This window comes from Macaca fascicularis, chromosome 11 (assembly GCF_037993035.2).
Source record: "Macaca fascicularis isolate 582-1 chromosome 11, T2T-MFA8v1.1".
Lineage (NCBI taxonomy): Eukaryota > Metazoa > Chordata > Mammalia > Primates > Cercopithecidae > Macaca > Macaca fascicularis.
Window position 1 is genome coordinate 76,513,083 of NC_088385.1, and position 26,677 is coordinate 76,539,759.

The 26,677-nt window shown below is 37.7% G+C and overlaps 1 protein-coding gene across 9 annotated transcripts in view; it reads left to right on the forward strand.

Annotated features, from left to right (window-relative positions):
• Window positions 1-2,352: 2,352 nt before the first annotated feature.
• The window catches only part of RAB3IP (RAB3A interacting protein), a 65,676-nt gene continuing 41,351 nt past the window's right edge, over window positions 2,353-26,677 (forward strand). For 3 of the 9 annotated variants that reach the window (XM_065524562.2, XM_074007402.1, XM_074007401.1), the window contains exons 1-3: window positions 2,353-2,487; window positions 19,758-20,033; window positions 20,769-21,027. In XM_065524562.2, the coding sequence (XP_065380634.1) occupies window positions 19,783-20,033; window positions 20,769-21,027 (510 nt within the window). In that variant the 5' untranslated portion in view covers window positions 2,353-2,487; window positions 19,758-19,782. Of the gene's footprint in view, window positions 2,488-2,564; window positions 2,656-2,830; window positions 3,356-19,757; window positions 20,034-20,768; window positions 21,028-26,677 lie in introns of those variants that run through there. The other 6 variants (XM_005571521.5, XM_015431195.4, XM_045365605.3 and 3 more) reach the window with 4 other exon arrangements.

Here is a 26,677-nt window from a genome sequence, read left to right on the forward strand (position 1 = left end):
TTCCAAGTAGCTGGGACTATAGGCGTGCGCCACCATGCACAGCTAATTTTCGTATTTTGTTTTTTGGTAGAGATGGGGATTCACCACATTGGCCAGGCTGGTCTTGAATTCCTTACCACAAGTGATCTGCCCACCTTGGCCTCCCAAAGTGCTAGGATTACAGGCATGAGCCACCGTGCCTGTCCAGATCTTTCACATTTTTAAATTTTGTGAAATAGCTGTCCTTTTCATATGTGGGTAAGCTATCAAACTTAAGATGCTCACAGTACTTTACATACTTTGTAGGCTGAGATTCTGAGTGTCTAACATTCTGTAATGTATCTTGGTCTCTGTGCTGCAAGAACACTGAAGTATTATTATAGGTAACAATCTATGTCACTCTTCTCAAACAGTGCTAACAGGTTACGTACTCAAGAGGAACATCTTTCAGTATATTTCAAAAAGCCTCATGGATGGTAGGTGATTTGTAAATGGACCAACACAGGCCTCAGGCATATGGTTACTGTTTACTATTTCCTGTAGATCACGATGTCTTAGGTCTTATGTAGAATATATCACAGGACTTATCCTCTAAACATTCACACACCAAGACTGCACTCTGCATGCATACCATTCACTCATTCTGCATTTACTGAGTCAGTCCCACTGCATGTCAGACCTTGTGCCTGTTCTCAAAAAGCTCACAGTCTAGGAAAATGGAGAAATACAGCTACAATTATAACTCTATGTGATAAGTATTACAAAGAGATACGGTGTTATGGAAGCACTGGTAGGGGCACTTAGCCCATACTGGAGTGGCTGGGATAGGGCTGAGTGGCCAACAGGGAAGGGTTCACAGGGGAATTGATGTCTAGGATAAATAATGAATAACAAATAACTAGCAAGGCAAGGAAAAGGTAGGAGATCAAGACATAAAAAGAAACAGCATATGGAAATACAGGGTTGTGAGTACAGCAAGACTGGGGAGCCCAAGTGGTTTGCTGTATATTTAATTTATTCATTTAACGTAGCTATTACTGACATACTTGTCTCCCTATATATGTTTGAGTCCGTGAATGGTGGGGACTTTGTAATGGTTTCTCTGTCCCTATGTCTAACAGGAAGCACACAGATGGAGTGCAATAAAATGTTTGATGAATGAATGACCAGCTATGTGGTGTAAGGGAGAACAGTTAGGAGTCCGTTAATAAGAAAGGTCATTTCTAATGGCAATGAATATCAGGTAAGATAGATTTAAGAATTATTTAGAAATTAGGATGAATAAGACTTGGTGATATATTGGTGACGGGGTATAAAATAAGAAAAACTGACTTTCTAGGTTTCTGGATTACAGATGCATGATAATAGTTATAATGGTATAATAACAATAGCTAATATTCATCAGGCACCCTGTGTCATGAAGTATGCAAAGTGTTTACATGAATTAAGTCATTTAAACTCTCAATGACTTAGCGAGGGAGGTTCTTGTATACTCATTCACTGATGAGAAAACTGGGGCTAGAGATTCATTTGCCTAAGGTCACTCAGCTAGCAGGTGGCAGGCTCAAACCCAGTAATTCTGACTCCAACAGCCATACACATAGTCTACTTTTCTTTACTGCCTCTAATAGATGAGATTAATACCCAGAATGATGGTTCTATTCAATATGTGTATCACATAAATTGCACGTTTCTCTTTTGCTAAACATAGAGACACATACTATGACTGCCTCTTTATTTTTTCCGATTTTTGGGATCTTGGCTCTTTCTGTATTTTTCCTACCTGGAAGACTTAAAGTGGGGTGGAAGTTTGATAAAACAGTTGGCACAAAAGATGAGAGAAGACAGGTACAGGCGTGACATTCTCGAACGCTCTGGCAGTTGCTGGAATGATGGGATCTGGGTTCTACAGGATTCCTCCCCTCCCATCCCCCGCCACACACACACACACGTCGTAAGATGTATATGGCCGCGGAGTCTCAGGTTGGTTCTAGGAGTCCTCAACTCACGGCGAAGGTGCCTCTTCTCCCTTCTGGAGAGCCCAACATGCCTGAAGTCAACCTGAGGTGGCCTCTCGGGCCCCGGGAAACAGCGCAGCTCGGGCTCGCCCTTGTTCCCAGGGAAACCGCCCGCGGAGGAACCTGGGGCCAGGCCCGTGACAGCTGCGACGAGCCCCGCCTGGCGCCAGGGGGCGCGGAAGCGCGTCCGCCCCCAGGCCCCACGCCGGGCCCGCCCCGCCCCTGCCGGCCACACCCCCCCGCCCCGCCCACCCTCCGTGAGGACCGGCCGCTCCCAGCTCCCGGCTCCCGGCCCCGGGCCCCGGCCCCGCTTCCGGCGCAGGCGCAGTCCCGCGTTCCCTCGGCGGCTGCCGGCGTAGTGAGCCCGCCACCGTGGAGTGTAGCGGCAAGGGCTCGCCGTCCTCCTCCGCCTCTCGCTGCTTCGGGGCGCGCTCTCTGCGGCTCTGTGAGCGCCCGTGAGCGCCGGCAGCGGCCGCGGTGGGTTCGTCAGGTGAGTGCGGCCGCGGGAGGGAGAGGCCCGGAGCGTGGAGCACCGCCCCCCTCGGCGCCCGCGCGCCCGCCTCCGGCGAGTCGGCCAGGAGGGGCGGCCGCGGCAGGTGCAGGTGCCGGCGCCGTGGAGGGCGCGGCGCGCGGGGGTTTGGCGGGATGCCCCGGCCCGGTGAGCGCGCTCTCCGCGTGGGCAGTTGGGCTCCGGGGTCTTGGGGGCGGCGTGTGGGGGGACCTCGGCGCCCCGGGTCAGCCGGCCGCCCCCTGGGCTGCTGGTGGGCGCCGGGCGGCGGCTCCTCCCCCGGGCACGGGCGCGTTACACATTAACTGCGCGGTCCCGCGCGCCCGGGGCAGGGAGCCGGAGCCCGGCGGGTTACCTGGCGGCGGGCGGGAGCGGCCGGGAGCGGAAGGCCGGGGTCGCGAAGGGGATGAAGACGGAGTTCCCGAACAAGTCGGAAGCCGCTCACAACACCGGGCGCCGCGCGGCAGGGCTGTGGACGGGGCAATAGCTGTGGACCTGGGGTGGTTTCGTGCCCCAGTCTTAGGAAACGACGCTAGAGGCACCGTGCTGAGGCGTAGAGGTCACCCTCGGGAGGTTTCGGTGAAACCTGGTGGGAAATTCCGGGCAGGCGCCCGGAGTCGCGTCCGAAGAGGCAGCTCCTTGCAGCCAGACTTGTGTTCGGGGGAGTTGAGACGAGCTGCACGGATGGGATTGCACGGCTTTGCCCTCCCAGCGTTGAAAACTCGCCCCGACCGCCCGGGGAAGCGCGAGCTTCCTCGCTCCAGAATTGATGCTGGGTGGAAGCCGCAGCATGTAAAGAGTTGCCGGTTGTTATGGGATTAAAAAAAGATATATCTGCAATGGCTAAAGGGTAAGGTCTTGAAAGACAAGAGCGCTGAGTTAGTACTGATTACTGAGAGGCAATTTAGTTTCATGGAAATGTTGCCTGTTCGGAGGCTACCTGTTATACACTCTCATGTTTCACCCCAACTCCTTCCTTTCACTGTCGGGTTAAAAGCCTTGTAATCTCTTGCAGTGGAATGATTGCATAATTGGAGGAGGGGCCCGTAAGAGGATTACAACAAAACTGTTCCTTTGTAAATCAATTGAAAGACCCAGTTCTTGTTCATTATCCTTTTTCTCATTTTGTTGTTCATGAAGGTTTTTTTTTTTTTTTCCCCCAGTGGTGAATGACAAATCAAGGAGAAAAGAGGCAGAATAGGGTTGTAGACCAATCGTAGTAAATATTTGATACTGTTAAATATTTCACCAGTTTTATGGGGCCTTGTACTATTACCATTTGTTATTTATTTACTAGTACTGTGCATTTTGATAGGACTTTTCATGTTTGGACATTGTATTCCAGATATGGCTTATGTGATCTAATGCTAAAGCCCTTGTGGAATTTATAGAAATAAACAGTTATACAGTTAAGTAGTCCATTTTTTAACTATTGAAGGAAAAGCCTTTCATTTTTTTCCATTGCAGTAATGTTATATATTAATGTATACCTTTGTGAACCAAAGTGTTTAATATAAATCTTCCTTCCGTATTTGGCAGACAACTCATCTGTGGTATTGAATACTTGTAACCTTTCACCAGGATGGCCATTTAATGTTTAGCTGCTTTGTGGGTTTTCTGAATAGATCCTATTGTACTTTTTGAATTAGTGTAATTATCCATATGCTTCCTTTAATATTCTTTACCTTTGATTTTGTGTAAACCCTCATCCTCCCCCAACACACACATCCTCTGCAAATAATTTTTAAAATGGAAATGTTCTTAGAAATCTGTTTCACCCCCTCATTTTTTAAACATGGCAGGAAAAAATACTTTGTAGATTACAGTAGTTTTATATGCATTATAGTAGTTAGTATATTTTTTTCCCCCTCAGCAGGAGTCAGTGAACAAATTAGTGAGCTGGCTGAATGAAAAATTATTTAATGTTCAGTTCCATCACTTACTGTGCATAAAACCTTGAGTAAAACATTTAACCTATTTGAGCTTATTTTCTCCATTTGTCAGTGGAAATACTATTAGGTTGAAATTGCTAATATTCTGCTGTTTTTTATGTTTCAACCTAATATGAACTTCATAGTGGTGAGATGAGGATTTAATAAGATACTCCATTAGAGATGTGGGGAAGGGGAGAAGGAACCAATGTGAGCTTGCTTGTGTGCAAGGCACTGTGCGTGCTTGTTTTCCATACCTTGACTCCTCAGTCCTCTGGACATTCCTGGGATATAGGTGACTGTCAAATTTTACAAATCAGGAAATGGAGGCTTAGAAAGTTGCGGTAACTTGTCTGTAGTTACTTAGTTGTAGGTGGTCGTACAGCTGGCCAGTGATAGAGCCGGTATTAAAAACTGTATCCAACTGCCCAAAATGGAACTTAGTGCTCTTATTCCTTACATTCCCAGTCTGCACTTTCTATTAAAGAACTTTGTAACTATAAGGAGGCACACAGAGTGACAAGTGTTACCATTTGTATTTCTGGTTTAAAAATACCCAGGTTTTCTAATGACGGTGATACCAGCCTTGCTACTACAGTTACTTTGAAGTCTAGTGCTTATCAAGCCAAGTCCTGGTACAAGCTTTATACTAACTCACTCACTCTCACAGTGAGCTAGGAGATAATACTTTATCCCTATTTTGTAGTTGAGAAAATTGAGACGCTGAGACCTTATGTAGTTTGCTCAAAGTCATATAATTAATTAAGTGACAGGTCTGGATTAGATGTCAGTTTGTCTTCCATGTCTGTGCTGTTAACCACTGCACTCTGTATAAGTGGTAATGCTGAAGAATTATTTGCTTATAATCACTGCATTATTACTTCTTTGTGTGTAGCTTATAATGCTGAAGAACTGTTTGTAATTTAGCTTTTATGAGATATGTAATATTAATGTAATATGTAATTCTCATGTGTCACCAGAGATTTTTTTAAATCATATACTCAATTGAGCATCTACTCTGCAAGTCACAGTAGGGGTTAAAGGAAACAATTCTTAAGGAATATGGGAGGTGGGGCCTTATAATCATTCCCATATCTTTTATAAGTTCTTCAAAATGTAGAACACACGTTACATATTTTAATGAATGTCAACTAAGACGAAGTGCTAGGATAGTTGAGTAGTGGAGAGGAAGAACAGATGGGTAGTGGGTAGAGATATTTGTGCATTGAGGTAATGAGGGAAAGCTTTGAAGATATTCCAAGGGAGTACACTTTTTCAAACTAAACTTTTGTCCAATATAATTCTGATTAAGATGCAGTTCAACAAAGCATAGTAAATTGGTTACTATGCATTTAATATCCTAAAAACAAAATATCTGAGCTTTTGTAAACTGCTTTCTAGCTAGTTTGTCCTTTTTTGGTACTGCTATCCTTAATTGTACCAGGTAGTACTCTTATAAAAAATTTTATGCTTTTGTAATACTGAGTATCTCTTTTTTGGTATTTATGAGCTTTGATATTTGTGTTGTATTTGTAACTGTTTCTAGGGACCTAGAAACATGTTTGTTGACAAGGTGGTCTCTTCCTTTAGTCTACAGGTTCTTTGAGAGTAGGGCTTACCTCATTTTATAGCTTTAACATTGGGCCTGGTAGGTACTGTGCTGTGTTTGGTGATGGATGATCAGTTGAAGAATGTTAGAGTGTATTGAAGCTGATCTAGCAGCAGAAATTGAAATGAACATTGAATGAGAAATGAAGGGACAGAGGAAGGAAGAGGAAGATACTTACACAACTGGGAGCATTCACTTGCTATCTCTATTTTCCCTTCCGCTTTCTTTTTCAACTTACAACTAAATGAGGTAGTTTTATGAGCTTACATCTTAGTCTTGGTTAGAGAAAAGTGGAAAAAGTAATCTGATTTATCTTAGAATATAGGCAACATGAAATTAGATAACTATAGCCATAAAGTGATATTACTTAGAGGAAAAAGAATGAAAATTATTCAAATAGTTCAAGTTCATGGAAGATTTGATGCTTGTAGTTAACAACAGGATTGTAAATATAAGCATAATGGCAAGTTGATGAAATTCTCTTCAGGGGTACGGATATAAGTATATGAATTGACAGTTTTTAGTATAAAGAAACTCTATTCAAGAATGTGAGAATGCCCTATAAGCATAAAGGAGCATACAGATGATAGCTTAGAACCACTTAAATAAGTGAATTGTAATTTGATATGCCCAGATAAAAGTAATAGTATTGAATGTTTGGGGGCACCTGGTTGTCAGATAAGGATAAAGTATAAAAGAAAAACCAAAATAAGTTTGAAAAAACAATAAGCAAATTTGTATCAGTTCCCTGTGGGGAAAAGAATCATATTTGAACCACATGCCTCAGAAAGACTAGTTTTCCCCTTCTTTCCCTTTTATCTAAGATAAATAAAGTTCCTTCTGATTTGTAAGACCCATCTCCTTCAGTATGCTTTTGCTATTTCCCCCCATTACTTTTTTTTTCTTAGATCTTTATAAAATCGTACATTTGTATTGTGCTTTACAACGTGTACAACATTTTTACATTGATGTGCCATTTGATTTTCTCAAATGTAGGCAGGGGAGATAATACCACTACCATTATAGATGTCAAAACTGAAGCTTAGAGAGATTAAATGACTTGTGTCAGTTCGCACAGCTTGTCAGTGACAGAATCTGAACTAGAAGGAAGGTTTTCTGAAATTAGTCTGTTAAAATGCTCAGGTTTTCTCAAACTTCAATTTCTCCAGTTTTGATACTCTCACGAGGTACTTACTGTTTCATTTCTATCTTTTTCAGCAAAAATGTAGCCTGAATAACTGTCTCCACTCTTTACTGCTTTGCTATTCATTCGTTCTCTAAAGACTCTTGTTTATTCAGTCAGTGCATACTTCAGCGCCTATTGAATGTTTAGTTGGCATATATTCTTAAGAGGATATATAAAATGAGGCTTCCATTATTGAGAAAAAAAATTTTGGAAAATGGTTTTTTAAAAAAATTATACTTTTAAGTTCTGGGATACATGTGCAGAAGGTGCAGGTTTGTATACATAGGTATATACGTGCCATGGTTGTTTGCTGCACCCATCAACCCGTCATCTACATTAGGTATTTCTCCTAATGCTATCCCTCCCCTTGCCCCCAACTCCCCGACAGACCCGACAGGTGTGATATTCCCCTCCCTGTGTCCATGTGTTCTCATTGTTCAGCTCCCACTTATGAGTGAGAACATGCAGTGTTCTGTTAATTTAAACGATTAACAGTTACTCCTGACAGTTACTTGAGGTCAGGAGTTTGAGACAAACCTGGTCAACATGGCAAAACCCTATCTCTACTAAAAATACAAAAAATTAGCTGGGTGTGGTGACGGGCGCCTGTAATCCCAGCTACTCAGGAGACATATGTTGCAGTGAGCCGAGATTGTGCCACTGCACTCCAGCCTGGGCGACAGAGCGTGACTGCATCTCAAAAACAAAAACAAAAACAAAAGTATTGTGGAATTAGTGGGAATTCATTTGTGATCTGTTTTAATAAAAATGGGAAAATTGTGTAGCCTAATTGATCATTTGACTAATTTTGCCCTTGGGCTATTAATTACATTCGCATTTATAGACAGAGAACGCTTCTTAAAAGATAAATGCGATTTTTCTGGTCATATCTAAAATGCTAGTTTGGGAAGCCAACTTTAACATTATTATGAAAGCTAATGAAAAAAATGACTTTTTATATATACTTGTTTTGTTTTTTCCTCTTTTATTATACAGTATTGGAATAAATTTTGAACTTCCCTTTTTATTTTGAGAGCATTATAATTACGGAGAGTTTCAAATAAGATAAGTAGACACAATAGTGTAATAAACCTGAAAGTTTCCATCATGTAGCCCAGTAACTGTCAACAATGATCAGTCCTCGTCCATCCGCTTCTCCCACTTCTATATTATTTTGAAACAAATTGCAAGTCCTGTGTAATTTCCCCTGTAGATATTTCAGTATGGATTTCCCAAAGATAAGAGCAGTTAACTACAGTAGTTTTACAAACTTTGTTTTTTATCTATTTTTTCATTTTAATCTACATTTTCTGCTTTTGTTATTACAAACTTAAAAAATTAACACTAATTCCTTGATATAAAATATCTATACTTTTAAAGAAAATACACAGGGATATAGGTACTATAGTAAATTCAAGTTTCTGTTTATTTTGATTTATATGCTGTTTTTTTCCAAATCCTGTAAGGAGCCAAATAAATATTTTAAATTCTGGCATAGTAGCAAAACAGAGGAGGAAATGATAACAACAATAATATAGGGTGGTTGGTGTAAATGAGTGAGGTAGAAGTCCGAGGAGGTTGGTTATGGTAATAAATGTAATTAGGGATATTAGTATGAGGGATCAGGTTTGTCCTTTGGTATTGTGAATTGTTATTATTTGTTTTAGGATAAGTTGAATTAATTTTTGTTGGATGATAATTAGTCAGTTGTTGATAAGGTGCTTGGAAGTTGGAATTAGTAAGGAGGGAAACAGAATGATGGGGACTACAGCAGGCAGGCTTAGAATTGTTGGGGCGATGAATGGGGTAAATAGATTTTCGTTCATTTTGATTCTCAAGGGTTGTAGTTTTGTGTGTCAATTTTTTTTTCGAGAGGGGTGAATAACAATTTGTGCTTAATAGTTTTAGTTGGATGGTGAGGTATGGTGTGAGGAGTATGGATATGATGATGCTGGGTCACGTAGATGTATCTAGTTGGGGCGTTTCACTGTAGAGAGGCGTTGTTTCTCTCGGTCTTTAACTTAAAAGGTTAATGCTGGGGCAGCTGTACAGTGGGTCTATAGAGAGATTTTGTAGAGATTTATGTGGTGAAGGTGTATTAAGAGTATGGAGTAGGGTGTGGTAAGTTTATAGGGTAAATATGGGTCCTATTTCAAAAATTTTTAGTGGAATTAGTTCTACGAAGATAGATATAAAGCTGTGGTTGGCACCGCAGATTTCTGAGCATCATCCATAGTAGACGCCTGGTCGTATAGCAGTAAATGTAGTTTGGTTTAAGCGTCCGGGGACTGCGTCTGTTTTTAATCCTAGTGTGGGGACAGTTCATGAGTGTAAGACGTCCTGGGAAATAATTATTATGCGAACGGGGGCTTCAATTGGAAGAATCACTCGGTTGTCAACTTCAAGAAAATAATAGAACACAAAGCAATAGCAGATGCTCATTTCAATAGCAGTGCTTTAGAGAAACTTCAGTTTTGTCTTTGTGTAAGTAAGAGAAGGGTTCAGAGATTAAACATAATTATTCTGTTTGGATTGTTTACTTTTTTTATACTTTTAAGTTCTGGGATACATGTGCAGAACATGCAGGTTTGTTACATAACTATACGTGTGCCATGGTGGTTTGCTGAACCCAGGATTGTTCACTTCTTAGAGATTCTTTGCTGTGATTTAACCTGTATTCCCATCTCCCTAGTCCCTATCCACTTCACCTTCTAAGTGTATCTCAGATGTAGTGGAGTTAGGGGTTAGAGTCAGACACACCAGAGTTTGAATACTAGCTCTGTTACTTTTTGGCTATTTGACAACATTAATCTCTCTGAGCTTCAGTTTTTTATATCTGTAAAATAGGGATAAGAACCATTTCAAATGAATGCTCTGAAGATACAAATGAAGATTTTCTGAATGCTTTCCATATGTGTATATGCCTCCATCCCCTCATTTCCAGTCCATGACCTTGGCATTAGATCAGACAGTAATCCTTTAAACGGCCTCTAGTCTCTCTAGTAAAGTTCTCATTGCCTTGGGAGTCATTTTTAAATGACTATATTACAAGGCATCTATACTTTCTAAAATGTAGATCTCAGCATCTCTTCAGGATAAACTTTAAGCAGCATTTTCTCTTTTAAAGAAGGCTTTTAATGGTCTCTCACAGTCCGCCTCTCCAGCCTGCTTTTCTGTTACTCTCTCCTTTGTTAGTTTTATTAGTGCCAGACCCTTATTCCCTGACTGTCCTATCCTATTCCCCTTGCGCGTCTAGGGGATCCTGGACTTGTATTCAGCACTTAAAATCTGACTTATATTTTACTTCTCCCTGAAACATTCTTCTTCTTCCCCCTTCCCTCCCCACAACTCTCAGAATAATCTCGCAGTGGCTCGTAGAGACTGTGTGCTATATCTTTGGTCCATTTGTACCTGTATTCTTGGAACTTAGTACCAGGATTTGCCCAGAGGAATTGAAGCTGGCGATCATCCTTCCATTCCAACAAGAATAAATATAATTTATCACATATATGTATAAAATAAATGTATTTAATATATATAGTAAATGTTGAAGGTTTTTAAAGAAGTGATAGAATTTGTAACTGATGGAATTTATCACAGTTCAATTATATGCTATTGAAGTAGCAGTCTCATTTTTAATCTCAGAAACTGTTTCTTTCATGATTCATGTTAAATTAAGAAGTCATTTGGGAATTTAAAAAGCGTCTATACTTTCCTCCCTGCCCCCCTTCCACAACTGTCTGTGAATAAAGTGAAAGAGGAAAATAGTGCTTACATAATCTTTAAACCTTTTCTTTTGACATGCCTTGGAATATTTAATTTCTATTATTGTGATAATAGTAAAACAAAATTGTACTACGGTATAATATATAGATGTTTACTTTTTTTGAGGAAAATCATTCAAAACAATAAGCTTTTAATTGCTAATATTTTATTTAAACCCAAACTCAACACATTGCTTTTTGTTGTTAGTGATAGTGCTTGTGCTGATACAGTATGATCAAAATATATGGCAAGTATTAAGGAAATGCCCTAGAGATCATTATAATAGTAACAGCCAATCTTAATTGGTAAGTGCCAGGTACGGTGCTAAGTCCTTTAATTCTCATGACTACCTTAGGAGATAGTACAGTTATCTCCCCTTACTTTTGTGTGTGTGTGTGTGTGTGTGTGTGTGTGTGACAGAGAGAGAGAGAGGGTCTTTCTTTGTTGCCCAGGCTGGAGTGCAGTGGCAGATCACAGTTCACTACAGCCTCAACCTCCCTGGCTCAGGCTATCGTCCCACATTAGCCTCCCAAGTAGCTGGGACCACAGGTGTATGGCACCACCCACTCCTAATTTTTAAATTTTTTATAGAGACGGGGTCTCGCTATGTTGCTTTGGGTTATTGCTTAAACTCCTTGGGCTCAAGCAGCCCTCCTGTCTTGGCCTTCCAAAGTGCTAAAATTAGGGCATGAGCCACTGTGCTCAACCTGTCATCTCCATTTTCAGATGAGAAATTGAGACTTAGATCTCTAGGTCACTTTATTAGTAACTGGTTAAGCCAAGATTTGAGACTGATTCCAGAGTACAAGCTATTTGGTGAGGTAGTGAATACTGGCTAAGTTACCCTATTGGCCTTTCTTCTAGTAGAAGAGTATACTGCTTTATCTACCAGGATTATTTGATTCAGTTCTACAATGAAATAGATGAATATATTTGGGCTCAGATAAGTTACCTGCCCAGGTTTATAGATAGAGCTCAGAGCTTGATCAGGAGCCTTAGCTTTCTTCTTCAAGTACTGATGCTTCTACTCTGCTGTGTTACCATATTACCTCCTTTGTTGGAAATGATTTACTTTCTGAGTGTAGTGCTTTGAGGAATTTTAGTAAATATAGAATTCAAATTATTTAATTTTCACATGCTTTAAATTGATATGAAAAAAGATAAAAATCACAGCTTTAGTTTTTATTTTTCTAAAATTAAAATCCTATGTTTCCCATTTGTCAAGGTAAGTCCAAATTAGGGGAATGTGCATTTTGTGGAAAAATGGATTTTATTTTTTCTTGTGGACTACTGATATAAATCAAGTTGCTAGATTTTATTTAAAATACGTATATTCATTTTATTCATATTCTTCAGATGTTTCACTGAAAATATTTTCCCATTAATCCTGATTTCTTGAGTTGTCCTAGGGATGCCTTTTGTTTTCAAGAAACATTTAAAAAATTCACTTTAATTAGAATAAATAAATTTCATAAGGAGTTATTAGGATCTTTCTAGGCATTTATTAAATGAGGTAATATGTATGAAATTCTTAGCACCACTGTCTGACACATAGTTAACTTTCAGTAAAGATTGGCTGTTGCTTTTGTTGTGATAGTACTGACTTTGAGAAAGAAAAATTAACAGGAAATGCATATTGGGGATCAGAAGCAAATTGTTTTAATCAACTTTTTCTTGTGGTCTGCAGTTGGCTTTATTACCTGGAGCTCAGTAACAAGGCCAGCCAAGTTGTGTTGGTAATTCACCCATAAGAATTTAGTGTGATCATCTTTTTTACATATTGGTCATGATCCTTGACAAGTTTAATTTATTAATTGGGATAATCTTCAATTGAAATTAGTTCTTTTTGAATCACTCATTGCTTAATGCAAAAGATACTACTGCTTAAAAATAGTAGTTTATTTTACTCTTATAAAGAGGTTGCATGTGAAATAAATCTTAAAGCTTCTATATATTTAAAGGGCAAAAGATTTTCAGACCAGTGAGATTGGAAACTCATTACCAGGTAAGTTATGTTTTATGGAAATTTCACGTGCTTGAAAAAGGGATTAAATTTAACCTCAAAATAATCTCCTTTTCAGAAGTGACTTGAATTTAGACAGTGTTTAAATATATCCCCCAGAAGGAAAACATTATAGGTTAGAAGCACTGCTCAGAGGCATTGTCCTAAGTACTATATAGAAGGGGTCCCCAATCCCTGGGCTGTGGACCAGAAGTGGTCTGTGGCCTGTTAAGAATTGGGCCACACAGCAGGAGGTAAGTGGCAGAAGGTAAGTGGCGGACAAGTGAGTATTCCCATCTGAGCTCCGCCTCCTGTCAGTTCAGCAGCTGCATTAGATTCTCATAGGAGTGCGAACCATATTGTGAACTGCACATGTGAGGGATAGGTTGCGTGATTCTTAAGATAATCTAATGCCTGATGATCTGAGGTGAAACAGTTTCTTCCTGAAACCATCCCCTCCCACCCTCTGCCCTGTCTGTGGAAAAATTGTCTTCCATGAAACTGGTCCCTGGGACCAAAAAGGTTGAGGACCGCTGTTATATAGTATTATCCCTTTTAATTTTCATTCTGTTAGGTAGCAAAACCAAGGCACAGATTTCCAGATGGGAGAACCTAGGCTCAGATTGTCTCAGTAATTTGACAGAAGCGGGATTCAAACCTGCCTGTCTTGGAGACTTGTACTTCATATTCATAGCTTATGCCCCAGCTAATGGAGTATCTGTGTTTCGTATAAATGCTTTGCTTTCACACGGTAGATATGTCTGGAAATCCCTTACAGAGGTTTTGTCTTTCTCATTTCCTACTCGTTGTTTGGATCTTTCCTTTGGCTTTATTTTTTCGAGAATCCTTTGCCTCTGATTTATTTGTCCTTCCTGTGTGGTCTCTGAGTTTGTTTGCATCTTCTGTGGCATTTATCATGTATCATTGCCTTTACTTGTCAGTTTCCTACTCTGTTAGGCTGTTTGAAGGGAGAGTAGATTTTTCATCTTTCCCCAGAGCCTGATACAGAGTAGGTCATTAGTAAATATTTGCTGAAAGAATGGCTGAAATACTGTGTTTATATGTGGGAAAAATAGGGTTAATGTTGCAGGTGTGATGGATTTTAATTCAAAACTAAGAGAAACATTTTCACTAGAACAGTGGAACAATGGAGTGGTAAAGCAGTTCTGCTTGTAGTAGTAGGTGTGTCGTGGTGGTTAAGAGCTTGGACGGTAGAATCTAATAACGGTAGGCTTTAATTCTGACTACTCTAAGCTGCAGTTTCCTCAAGCATAGATGCACTATACTTAATATTTAGTAAGTGCCCAACAAATACTAGCTGTTATGGGAGGAGCCACCTTAACTTCCTGTGAGACTGGGGCGGGTAGTTGAATGACTTGGCTCCTTGGCTCCCCGTACCCTTCCTCTCTCCCTGGATTATTTTGAAGCAAATCCAAGTAACCTTATTTCATCTATAAATACTTCAGTGTATATCTTTAAAAGATAAGGATTTTAAAATTATAACCATTATACCATTATTATCCCTAAAATTAACTATAATTCCTAATAACTTAATTTGTTTTTACAGTTGGTTTATTCAAAGAAGAATCCAAACAAGGCCCACAGATTGTGTTTAGTTATTTCTCTTAAGTCTATAAATTTCCTCTACCTCTTTTTTTTTTTTTTTAACAGTTTATTGGAAAAACCAGCTGGTTTGTTTATGATGAGAGTGTCCCAAAGTCTAGATTTTGCTGTTTTTGTCCCTGTGTGTTATTTAACATGTTCCTTTCTCCTCTGTATTTACTATAAACTGATGACCATCAAGAGGCTTGTTTGGTTTGGGGTCTTTTTTTTTTCTTAGAGGGGCCAGAATGCTTCATTAATGGCAGTGATGATCATTTCTTATTTGCCACATAATATACATAATGTTTGATTGTCTCCCTTTTTGTGACAAGATGTGATCAGTGAGTTCAGGTACTGTCGTTCTGATTGATTAAACTATAAAGTTCCTCAAACAACCTTTTACCTTACGGTTTTAATAGCTATTTAAATAATTACTGCCCTAAATCCATTATTTCATTAGGATTCCAAAGTTATATTTATTAAATGGAATTCTGCTAAAAAGAACTTTTTCTCATGAGCTGTTCAGTTCCTTGATGTACAGGAAAGCCAGATAAAATACTTCATTCTTTCATTTTATTTACCAGTTTTGAAAATAATGAATTGGTTCCATAGCATTGATCAAAGAAGGCCAGTGAGGTACTTTGCTTTATTTTTAGTGTCATTATGACCTCATGGATTTAAAAATATTTGCCTTTCAGTTCTTTGCAGATATTATCCTTTTTGATGTTCAGATTGTCCTGTTTTTGGTTAGTGGGAGTCCTTTTGATACCAGTCCAGTAGTTTTTGATAGTGTACTTGCTTTCTGGTATAACAAGATATTCCAGGGTCCTTTCGTCCGTTTCTGTCCCAGGCTGGAATCAGCCATTTTCCCAGGGAGCCTGTGTTCTTTTTTGGAGGACGTGGTATTACTCTGAGCACATGGGTGCTTATTACTCCTGAATTGGTCAGTGTTGCTATGCCTTTTCATTGGATAAAGTTAGAATTTTTTTTCTGGTGTTTCTGAGTCAAATTTAGGCCTCTAGGATTTAAATTCTTTGATTTTATATTTGTATTTTTTCTAATATGCTGAAAATCTTAGATCCAAATGACATTAGCATAACTTACTTGCTTCATCTTATACAAAGTTTCAGAATAACAGTATCACTATTGCTACTATTATTAACAGTGAAAATAGTTTATGACTTTTTTCTCTTCCTTTTGCTTTTAGAGTACATTCCGTTGGGGATACATATTTGTATTGTTGTGTTTTAAAATCACTTGAAGTAGTTCATTTCTGTGTGGTTGAGCTACTATCTCAATACACAAGTTTATTTGCTTTATGTTTAGGGATTCTTTTTTAAACTTTAATTTTTATTGTTTACATGGTTGCAAGCTCAAAATCAAATCTGTAAAGCAAGGTACTTTCAGAAAAAAGTCTAGCTTTCATATTTTTCACTGTGTCTTGTCTCCTTCTGTAGGTAATCATTTTTTCCTTTTGTTCTTTTTTTTTTTTTTTTGAGACAGGGTCTTGCTCTTTCACCCAGGCTAGAGTGCAGTGGTATGATCAAAGCTCACTGTAACCTCAAATTCCTCAGCTCAAGCCATCCTCCCATCTTAACCTTTCAAGTGGTTAGGACTATAGGCCTGCACCATCACACCCAGCTAATTTTACAATGTTTGGTAAAAACAAGGTCTCACTATGTTGCCCAGGCTGGTCTTTAAGTCTTGGCCACAAGCTGGCCTCCTGCCTCTGTGTGTCAAGTTTTTGGGATTACAGGTGTGAGCCACTGAACCCAGCCTTTCTATTATAAAAAGTTATATATATATATGTATATTTGTATTTTTATTCTCCTTTTTTAGATAAAAGGTAGTTTACTGTTATTTATCCTGTTTTTTAACTTACTGGTATATCTTCAAGGTCACTTCATAGTGATATATGGATATGTATTTTACATCTGTGCAGTGCTTCATTATGAGGATGTACTCTGGTTCATTAAATCAGTGTTTTGCTATTACAAAGAGTGCTGCTTTTCATGTTGCCAGTTTATCTTTAGGATAAAACCCCAGGAGTGGCATGCTTGATCACAGGTTTAACATCATTTTGTAGTTATTGCTAAATTTTCCTTCATAGGATTTGTACTGTTTTGTATTTCCAGAAATGCAAATGCTTTTACATTTCATGATTCAGCGAACCTTCAGGATGTAGAGAGGTGAATTCATAGTACATGGGATAGAAGAAAGAATCATAAATAGTTACTGATTAAAATGTCAGAGTTGAATGCAAACCTAATACAAAGGTTTTTTTATGGTAATGAATTGGTTAGTGTACTTGCCTGAACTGTATTCAAGTGAAAATGAATTATGTACTTTGAATATAGCTGTTTTCTTGGTATATGTAGGTATACGGATTATGAATAAAAAATGAAAATTCTTTGGGGTGAAAAAACAATAAATTTTAATGGCATATTAAACACCTTACATTCCTTATTAATCTCATCTTTCATATGGCATAGTGAATATTTTATATGAAAAAAACAAGGACTAGTTTCATTTTGAAGAATAAACCACTTACTATTAATAAATAGCTTATTGGATTTGAAATTTGTCATTTGTAGATTTAATTGTTGCACTTTGGGTTGTCTATATGCTGGAAAGTCTGTGACACATACTAATTTGTATTTTTTTTTTAAATGTTGGGCTTTTTTTTTTTATTATACTTTAAGTTCTAGGGTACATGTGCACAACGTGCAGGTTTGTCACATATGTATACATGTGCCATGTTGGTGTGCTGCATGCATTAACTTATCATTTACATTAGGTATATCTCCTAATGCTATCCCTCCCCCTTTCCCCCTAATTTGTAATTTTGAAATGATACTGAGTTAGATCTCTTTCAACTTTACTGAAATCTTTTTTGTTTTTATTCTCTACTTGTATTATTTTTAACACTTTTTATTAAGGATTTGAGAGTTAAATTTTTCAGCGAGTTTAACAAACGAATACTTCTCTAACTTTTGGAAGAAAGGATGTGCTATGTTGTTTTGTTTGGCTTTTTTTTTTTTTTTGAGATGGAATCTTAGTCTCTTGCCTAGGCTGAAGTACAGTGTCTCAGCTCACTGCCACCTCTGCCTCCTGGGGTTCAAATGATTCTCCTGCCTCAGCCTCCTGAGTGGCTGGGATTACAGGCATGGGCCACCATGCCCAGCTAATTTTTGTATTTTTAGTAGAGACAGGGTTTCGCCATGCTGGCCAGGCTGGTTTTGAACATCTGACCTCAATCTGCCCACCTCGGCCTCCCAAAGTGCTGGGATTATAGTGTGAGCCACCAAGCCTGGCCTGTTTGGCATTTTTTAAGTTCCGGGAAGATATTATCCACAACTGTCTAAGTGCTATCATAGGAAGGAAAAAAAATTGGAAAGAGAGATTGGGTTCAGATCCTAGAAGACCTTATTTTTTTGGCTAACAAGTTTGGTCTCTATCCAGCAGACAGTGGAAAATCAATAAAGAATTTGTAAGATACCATTTAGCTTTGAATTCTTCAGAGGAAAAACTTGAGTGGTTCACTTGTTAGTTTCCATGTAAACTTTGTGATGTAATTGAATAGTTACATGAACTGTTTTTTGCTTATGGAGAACCTGAAGCATATGTGGTATTGTTAGTGCCTGTGCTATGATAATTCATGTTTATTGAGGCCATACTCTGTGTCAGGTACATAGTACTCTACAAAATACTTTACATGGATTGTCTCCTTCAATCTTCACAGCAAACAGGACAAGGGAGGGGCTAGTGTTATCCCCATTCTAATCTCATCAGAGGAGAAGTTTAAGGCTTATAGAAATGAAACACATTATCCAGGATTGGATCCTGTACATATAAAGGATATTGTTGGAACAATTAGTGAAATTTGCATGGGACCTGTTGATTAGATGGTAATTTTGATCAATGTTAACTTCCAGATTTTGATGATGATTTTGTGGTTAGATAGGAGAATGTCCTTGTACTTAGGATACACACATACACAGATACACACACACACAGTGTATATGTATACATTGAGATATTAAGTGGGCATTATGTTTGAACATTCTCAAATGGCTCAAAAATGTTAACAGTTTCATAATCTGGGTGACAGGTATGAGAGAGTGTGTGTCTTTACTGCCTTTCTACTTACTCTAACCAAGGTCATGTATCATCACAAAGTTAAATATATATTCAAGAGATCTGTGGTACAGCAGGATGACTGTAGTTCCTGATGATATATTGTAAATACTTGAAAAATGCAGAGAGTAGATGTTGAGTGTTCTCATCACAAAATAATGGCATGAGGTAATGATTTGTTAATTAGCTAGTTAGCCATTTCACAGTGTGTATGTGCCTTCAAACATGTTGTACATGATAAATACAATGTTCTCTGTTAAAAAATTGTTTTAAGAGTTTCACAGCATAGTATAATTGTTATTGAATCTAAGATTGCATAATACTGTTAGATTTTGTTTTTAGTATTTTCATATTTAATGACAGAATTAAATTTTAATATAAATTTATTTTATATTAAAGAGATTTTATTTTATAAATAAATATATATAATAAATAAATTTTCTATAAATAAATATATATAAAATATGTTTTATATATTTTACAAAATATATATATATTTTACATATAAAGAGAATTTATTTTAATATAAACATTTAATAATTTTAAAATATTTTTAAAAATTAAGCCAATTTTTATTCATTCCTCATACTAATTGATTATTCTCACTTTAACAGAATTGCTTATCATTTTCAGGTTTCTTCTAAATCAGATTGTTTGCCTTTTATAGTAGTTATACTCTGAGATCGCTTAGTAAATGTTAAGTGATTGTGGTGGTTTGTTTTTGTTTTTGTTTTTTGAGTGGACACAAGGTCTTGCCCTGTTACCTAGGCTGGAGTGTAGGGTTGTGATCACGGCTCACTGCAGCCTCCATTTGGGCTCAAGTAATCCTCCCACCTCATCTTCCCGAGCAGCTGGTACTACAGGCATATACCACCATGTAATAGTGGTTTTTTTAAAAGGCTCTTTTATTGTAAGCTTGTAATTTACAACGGACTGTTAAACACATTTTATAATTTATACATTTTAATTTAGTTTTAAATGTTATTTAAAAATAAGTATCTGATTTTTGTTTTAACATAGGTTATCTTATGATGAGGCTTTTGCTATGGCTAATGATCCCCTGGAAGGCTTCCATGAAGTAAACCTTGCTTCACCTACTTCTCCGGACCTTCTTGGTGTGTATGAATCGGGAACTCAAGAGCAGATTACCTCACCAAGTGTCATCTACCGGCCACACCCTTCAGCTTTATCCTCTGTACCTATCCAGGCAAATGCATTAGATGTTTCTGAACTTCCTACACAACCTGTGTATTCATCCCCCAGACGTTTAAATTGTGCGGAAATATCTAGTATCAGGTAGGAAATAAGTAAATCACTTATTTTGGATTATTTTTTTTAAATGGAAAGTTTGCTTAGTTACTGTATTTTAAGTTTTACTATTTTTAGAAAATTTGAATAACTTAAGTGTGCCTATGTAAAGAAATACATGATAATGTTCTAGAACAGGGTTGACAAACTTTTTATGTGAAGGACCAGATAGTATTTTAGGCTTTGCTAGCCATACAGTCTCTGTTGCAGCTATTCAACACTGCTTTTAGAGTTTGAAAGCAGCCATAGGCAGTATGTAAATGAATTAGAGTGGCTGTGTTCCAATAGAACTTCATATATGGATGCAGAATTTTGAATTTCATTTAATTTTCATTTGTCGCAAAATACTCTTAAAGATTTCTTTTCAACTATCTGAAATTGTAAAAACTGTACTTGGCTCATTGATGCCTTATAAAAACAGGTGGAAGGCTTCGTTTAGCCTGCAGGCTATAATTTGTTAACCCCTGCTCTTGAGTAGCACCGTCCTGTAGAACTTTCTCTGTTGATGAAAATGTTCTATTTTTTGTGCTATCTAATATGAATGATAGATATTAACCACATGTAGCTACTGAGCACTTGAAATGTGGCTATGACTGAGGACATACTATTTATTTAAATATGGAAGCTACCAAATTGGGTAGCACAGTTCTAGAGCTGTGTTTTAAGCCAGTTCTATTGGAGCATATGCTGATATTTTCTGAAAATTGTCTTTCTCCTTTACAGCTTTCATGTTACAGACCCAGCACCTTGTTCTACCTCTGGAGTCACAGCTGGATTAACTAAATTAACTACAAGAAAGGACAACTATAATGCAGAGAGAGAGTTTTTACAGGGTGCTACTATAACAGAGGCTTGCGATGGCAGTGATGATATTTTTGGGTTGAGTACTGATAGTCTGTCTCGTTTACGAAGCCCATCTGTTTTGGAAGTTAGAGAAAAGGGCTATGAACGATTAAAAGAAGAACTCGCAAAAGCTCAGAGGGTAAGAAAGAAGATATTTTATTCTTCCATATATTAGAAATTAGTATATCTCCATGGGGTGGGGCAACCTACAGAAATGAATTCATGACAGTTGTACATTTATCCTTCACATATGCCCAGCCTCAGCTCCTGTTAGGCAGCATTTAGGAATCCGTGAAATTGGTTGGGTAGTAAAGAAGTTCATTTAAGACTACTAACTGGAAAAATGTGGTTCTGTTAACTCTTCTGTGTCCCACTGCATTGCCTGCTCCCTGTCTTGTATTATCTGTAATGCAGATTGATTGGGCCATATTCCACATGCAGGGTTTTCCCTCCTTATTACATGGCTGACTAGATGGTTATTTACTTGAAGTCATTCAGTCTAAGTCATTTTGTTTTGAGGAGTTTAAGCTGAGTTTGAATATTTTCTGTATCTTACCTTGGATAATTTTCTTTTCTTGGTAAATTGTTGTGTTTCCCATTTGGTCATCTTTAAAGTTTCTGCTATTTATTTCCAAACTTGTGGCCATATCTTATTCTTTTTCTGAGTCTGCAGTTAAATTTCAGAGGGAAATTTATAGAATGAAATGCATACATTAGAAAACAGGAAAAGTCTCAAATGGACAATCTAAGCTCCCGCTTTAAGAACCTATAAAAAGAAGAGCAAAGTAAAACCAGAGCAAGTAGAAGGAAGGAAATAATAAAGAGCAAAAATCAATGAAATTGATAACAGAAAAGATAGAGAAAATGAATGAGACAAAATGTTGGTTCTTCAAGAAGATTAATAAAATTGCAAACCTCTAGCAAGACTCACAAAAAGAAGACAGATTATCAGTAGCAGGAGTGAAATGTAGGATGTCGCTGGAGACTGAGATCAAAAGTATAATGGAATAATATGAAAAACTGCATATATAAACCTGACAAACTAGGTGAAATACCAATTCACATTTAGAAAATTGAGAAGGTAGGGCAAACATTTATAGGTGTAATTTCCAGCCTACTGTGACATTTCACAAACATATATTCCCACCCTTTCCCTAGCATACTTGTCTCTCATGAGCATAGTATATTCATTTTTTTAATCCCCAGTTCCTTCCCAAAGGAAAAGGATGTGGTGAGATGTGGTGGCATTTTGTTTCTGTCATCTGACTCAGACTTTGTTGTCTTAATAGACAGTATGTTAGTAAAATCACACATTATATAGAGGTAAAATTTTGAATGTATATATATCCATCTTTGAGAACATGTGGTTATTGATCAGAATAGATTGCTAATCTCTTAGCTCACTTGAGAATTTCTTTTGAAATCTCTAATTTGCTATGTTTAGAGATACTGTTGAGATAATTGAAATGTTGGTGTGTGAACACATATGTGGTGACTTTTATGAAGAGTGTAAGATAGTATTAATATTTACTTAGATCTCAAGGCTTGAAAAGGACTCTTGAATATAAAAATACTTCCTGAATTGTGACAACTTGTGAATCAAAACTATGTCAACAGCCATTTTCTTTAGTCCTATTATCTTGAGAGGCCATTTTCTATACTTTTCACTTACTTGGTTAACTATTTGTGTCTTCCTATTTAATACCCATTTCCTATAGATAGTGTATAGTTAGGTCTTGTTCTTTTGATCCTGTGTAATTATCTCTGTCTTTTAATTGGTGTTTAGACTGTTTACATTTAATGGATAATGATATAGTTTGGTTTAAATTTAGCATCTTACTGTTTGTTTTCCATTTGTCTCATTTGTTCCTTTTTCCTTTTTGAATCCTTTCTTTTGAATTAATTCTATACTTTTAAAACAATTTCATCTTCCTGTGGCTTTTATCTTTGTTGTGTTAATTTAGTGATTGCTTTAGGGTTTATAGTAGACATATTTAACTTATCACTTGTCTACCTTCCGGCGATACATTACTTTATATCTGGTGTACAGACCTCACAAAACTATACTTTTATTTCTCCCCCCCCCCCCCCAGTTTTTGTGCAATAGTTGTTGTATGTTTTACTTCTTTGTGTGTTTAAACCCCACAAGACACTATTTTTTTTGCATTAAACAGTGTTATCTTTTAAAGAGATTTAAATAATAACAAAGAATCATATTTCTTTACATAGATAAACACCAGAAATGTTAGCTACATGGGCATCTGTGTGTTCATTCCTTTGGTATTTATTTCTTCATGTGGATCCAGATTTCCAACTGGTATCATTTTTCCTTTGGCTTGAAGGACATCCTTCTACATTTTTGTTGTGCATGTTTGATGGTGATAAATTCTTTTAGCTTTCATATATCTGTGTTTTGAAAGATATTTTCACTGAGTAAAGAATTTAAGATTGATCACTTTTTTTTTTTCTTTCAGTACTGTAAAGATGTTTCTTCAGTGTCTTCAAGCATGTACATTGTTTCTCACAAGAAGTCTGCTGTTACCCTTACCTTTGTTCCTCTGCATGTTAGGTCTTTTCTCTCTGGCTGCTTATGAGAGTCCTCTTTCACTGGCATAAGCAATGTGATTATGATTTGCTTTGGTATCGTTTTCTTCAGCTTTCTTATGCTTGGGATTTGTTGAGCTTCTTGAAGCTGTAGGTTGTTAGTTTTCATAAAATTTGGGAAATTTTGACCTTTATATCTTCAAAAAGTTTTCCATTCTTCCTCTGTCTCTTCTTTCCTCTGGATTCCTATTACGTGTACATTAGATGGCTTAAACTTATCTCACAGCTCACTGGTGTTATAGTCTTTCATTTTAAAATCCTTTTTTCCTCTCTCTGTTACATTGTGGATAGTTTCTATTGCTATGTGTTCAAAGTCACTACTCTTTTCTTCTGAAATATCTAATCTGTTAATCTCATACAGTATATTTTTAAACTAGACACTGTAATTTTCATCTCGAAGTTTGATTTGGATCTTTTTTATATTTCACTTGGCTCTGCTTAATATGTTGGGATACAGTTTAATAAATGTTTTGTTTCTAATAACTATTTCATCTCTTCAGATAATAAGCTGGGGCAAATCTGGGGTACACCTTTTGTTTTTCATTTCTGGGGGATCACTGTCTTTTATTGCCTAATATCAAATGCTTCACATTGTTGTTCCTTATATTTTTTCAGAGTTTTAATTGTATCAGACAGGTGGTAAATCTAATCCCTATTCCTCTATCTTAATTGGAAGTGAAAGTTCTACTTACTCATTTATATTATTTCATTGTCTACCCTACCCTGTTCAAGTACTCCACATAGAAAAACCTACATTTATACACACATGCTTCAATAATTCTGAGATTCATGAGGATAAGGATTGCATATGGTTTTGCTCATGATTGTATCTTGAGCATATAATGGATTTTCAATACATTTTGTTGATTAAATGAATATATACATGTATATGCAGTTAAACAGTTGTTTATATACACACATGCCTGATATATTAGGATGATGCTTATAAGTAACCCCCAAATTTAGTGACTTTACCTAATAGAAGTTCATTTTTATTCATTTAACATTCTGAAGCAAATGTTCATAGTTGGTAGGCCGTTCTCTGTGAAATAATTCAGAGATTTGTTTCTCCTCTGTTTGGGGCCTTTGTAATTTCTTAGGGTTTTATTGTTATTTGTATCTAACCATGAGACAAAAGAGAAAGACAGCTTAGAGAAGGTACAGCTTCTTCTAAAAAACCTTGGCTTATATATGTATGATACACACCACTTTTGCTCACATTCTATTGGTGTGAACCTCTTTCATGCCGATACCTAGACGTATGGTGGGCTGGGTATTGTAATCCCTGGGTGGACAACCACTTCCCAGCAACAAATCCATACTGTGTGTGTAGGGGGGCCAAGCACGTGGTCACTTACTTTCAGGTGCAGGGAGGCCAGAGATTATGATGTAGTCATTTAGCTGATTGGCCTTCCATAGGATATTGCTGAAGAGCAGCTTTTAGTGGAATTCTCAGGAGGAAGTTGGGCTTTAGTGCATTGTTATTAAGTGTAGATCCTTGCACTCTACTCCAGATCTGCTGAAATCAAATTATTATGTTGAGGTTTGGGAATATGCATTTTCAGCAAACTTGTTGATTCTTACATTCACTTAAAGGTGAAATCTGCTGTAAGAGGTTACTTTCAACTTTTATTTTTCTTAAAATGAGCTGGGTGTGGTGGCTCATGCCTGTAATCGCAGCACTTTGGGAGGCCGAGGCGGGCGGATCATGAGGTCAGGAGATCGAGACCATCCTGGCTAACACGGTGAAACCCCTTTTCTACTAAAAGTGCAAAAAATTAGCCGGGCATGGGGGCAGGCACCTGTAGTCCCAGCTGCTTGGGAGGAGAATGGCGTGAACCCGGGAGGTGGAGCTTGCAGTGAGCCAAGATTGCGCCACTGCACTCCAGCCTGGGCAACAGAAGACGACTCCGTCTCAAAAAAAAAAAAAAAAAAAGGAAAGAAAATGAAATGACTTAGAAAATAAAGCCCAGTAGGATAGCTTGCGAAGAGAGTCATTGAAAAACACATACTTGCGCTAACCCTATTCAGTATTGGTTCTACTAACTGTAGCCAAAGACATTTGTAAACATTAACAACTTTTTATATGAGATAAAACTATAGATTTTATTTTACTTGTCAACATAAGCTGCATCAAGTTGAAGACACTTTTATTAGGGATGATACCAGCCATTTAGTTCATCCTTAAAGAACTGAGGGTGCTGGGAATTTAACCATGTCAATGCGGTCTTTTTTACATTATTAGCTGAAGAAAAATGGATGCTTTTTAAATATTTTTTTAAGATTGCCAACAAATAATTCTGAAGGAGCCAAATAAGGATTGCAAGGTGTATGCCTAATGATTTTTCATGGAAACTTACAAAATTGCCCTTGATGAGAGGAATGAGCAGGAACATTGTTGTGGTGGAGAAGGACTCTGGTGAAGCTCTCTTGGGCATCTTTCTGCTATAACTTTGACTAACTTTCTCAAAACACTCTGATAGTAAGCACATGTTACCATTCTTTGGCCCTCCAGAAAATCAACCAGCAAAATGCCTTGAGCATCTAAAAGATTGTTGCCATGACTGGTCCACTTTTGCTTTGACTGGACCACTTCCACCTCTTGGTAGCCATTGCTTTGATTGTACTTTGTCTTCAAGATCATACTGGAAAAGTTATGTTTCATCTCCTATTACTCCTATTACAATTCTTTGAAAATGCTTCAGGATCTTCTCTCACTTGTTAAAATTGTTTTCAGCTTTTATTTTAAGTTTAGGGGGTATATGTACAGGTTTATTACCTGGGTATATTGTGTAGTGCTGTGGTTTGGGATATGAATAATCCTGTCACCCTGGTACTGAGCATAGTACCCAGTAGTTTTTCAGCCCTTGTTCCCCTCTCCTGTCTAGTAGTTCCCAGTTTCTGTTTTTCCCATCTTTAGGTCCATGAGTCCCCAGTGTTTAGCTCCCACTTCTAAGTAAAAAAATGTGATACTTGGTTTTCTGTTCCTATGTTAATTTGCTTGCGATAATAGCTTCCAGCTGCATCCATGCTGCAGCAAAGGAATTAATTTTGTTCTTTTTAAATGGCTATATAATATTCCTTGGTGTATATGCACTACATTTTCTTTATCTGATCCACTGTTGATGAGCATCTATCTAGGTTGATTCCATATCTTTGCTATTGTGCATAGTACTGGGATGAAC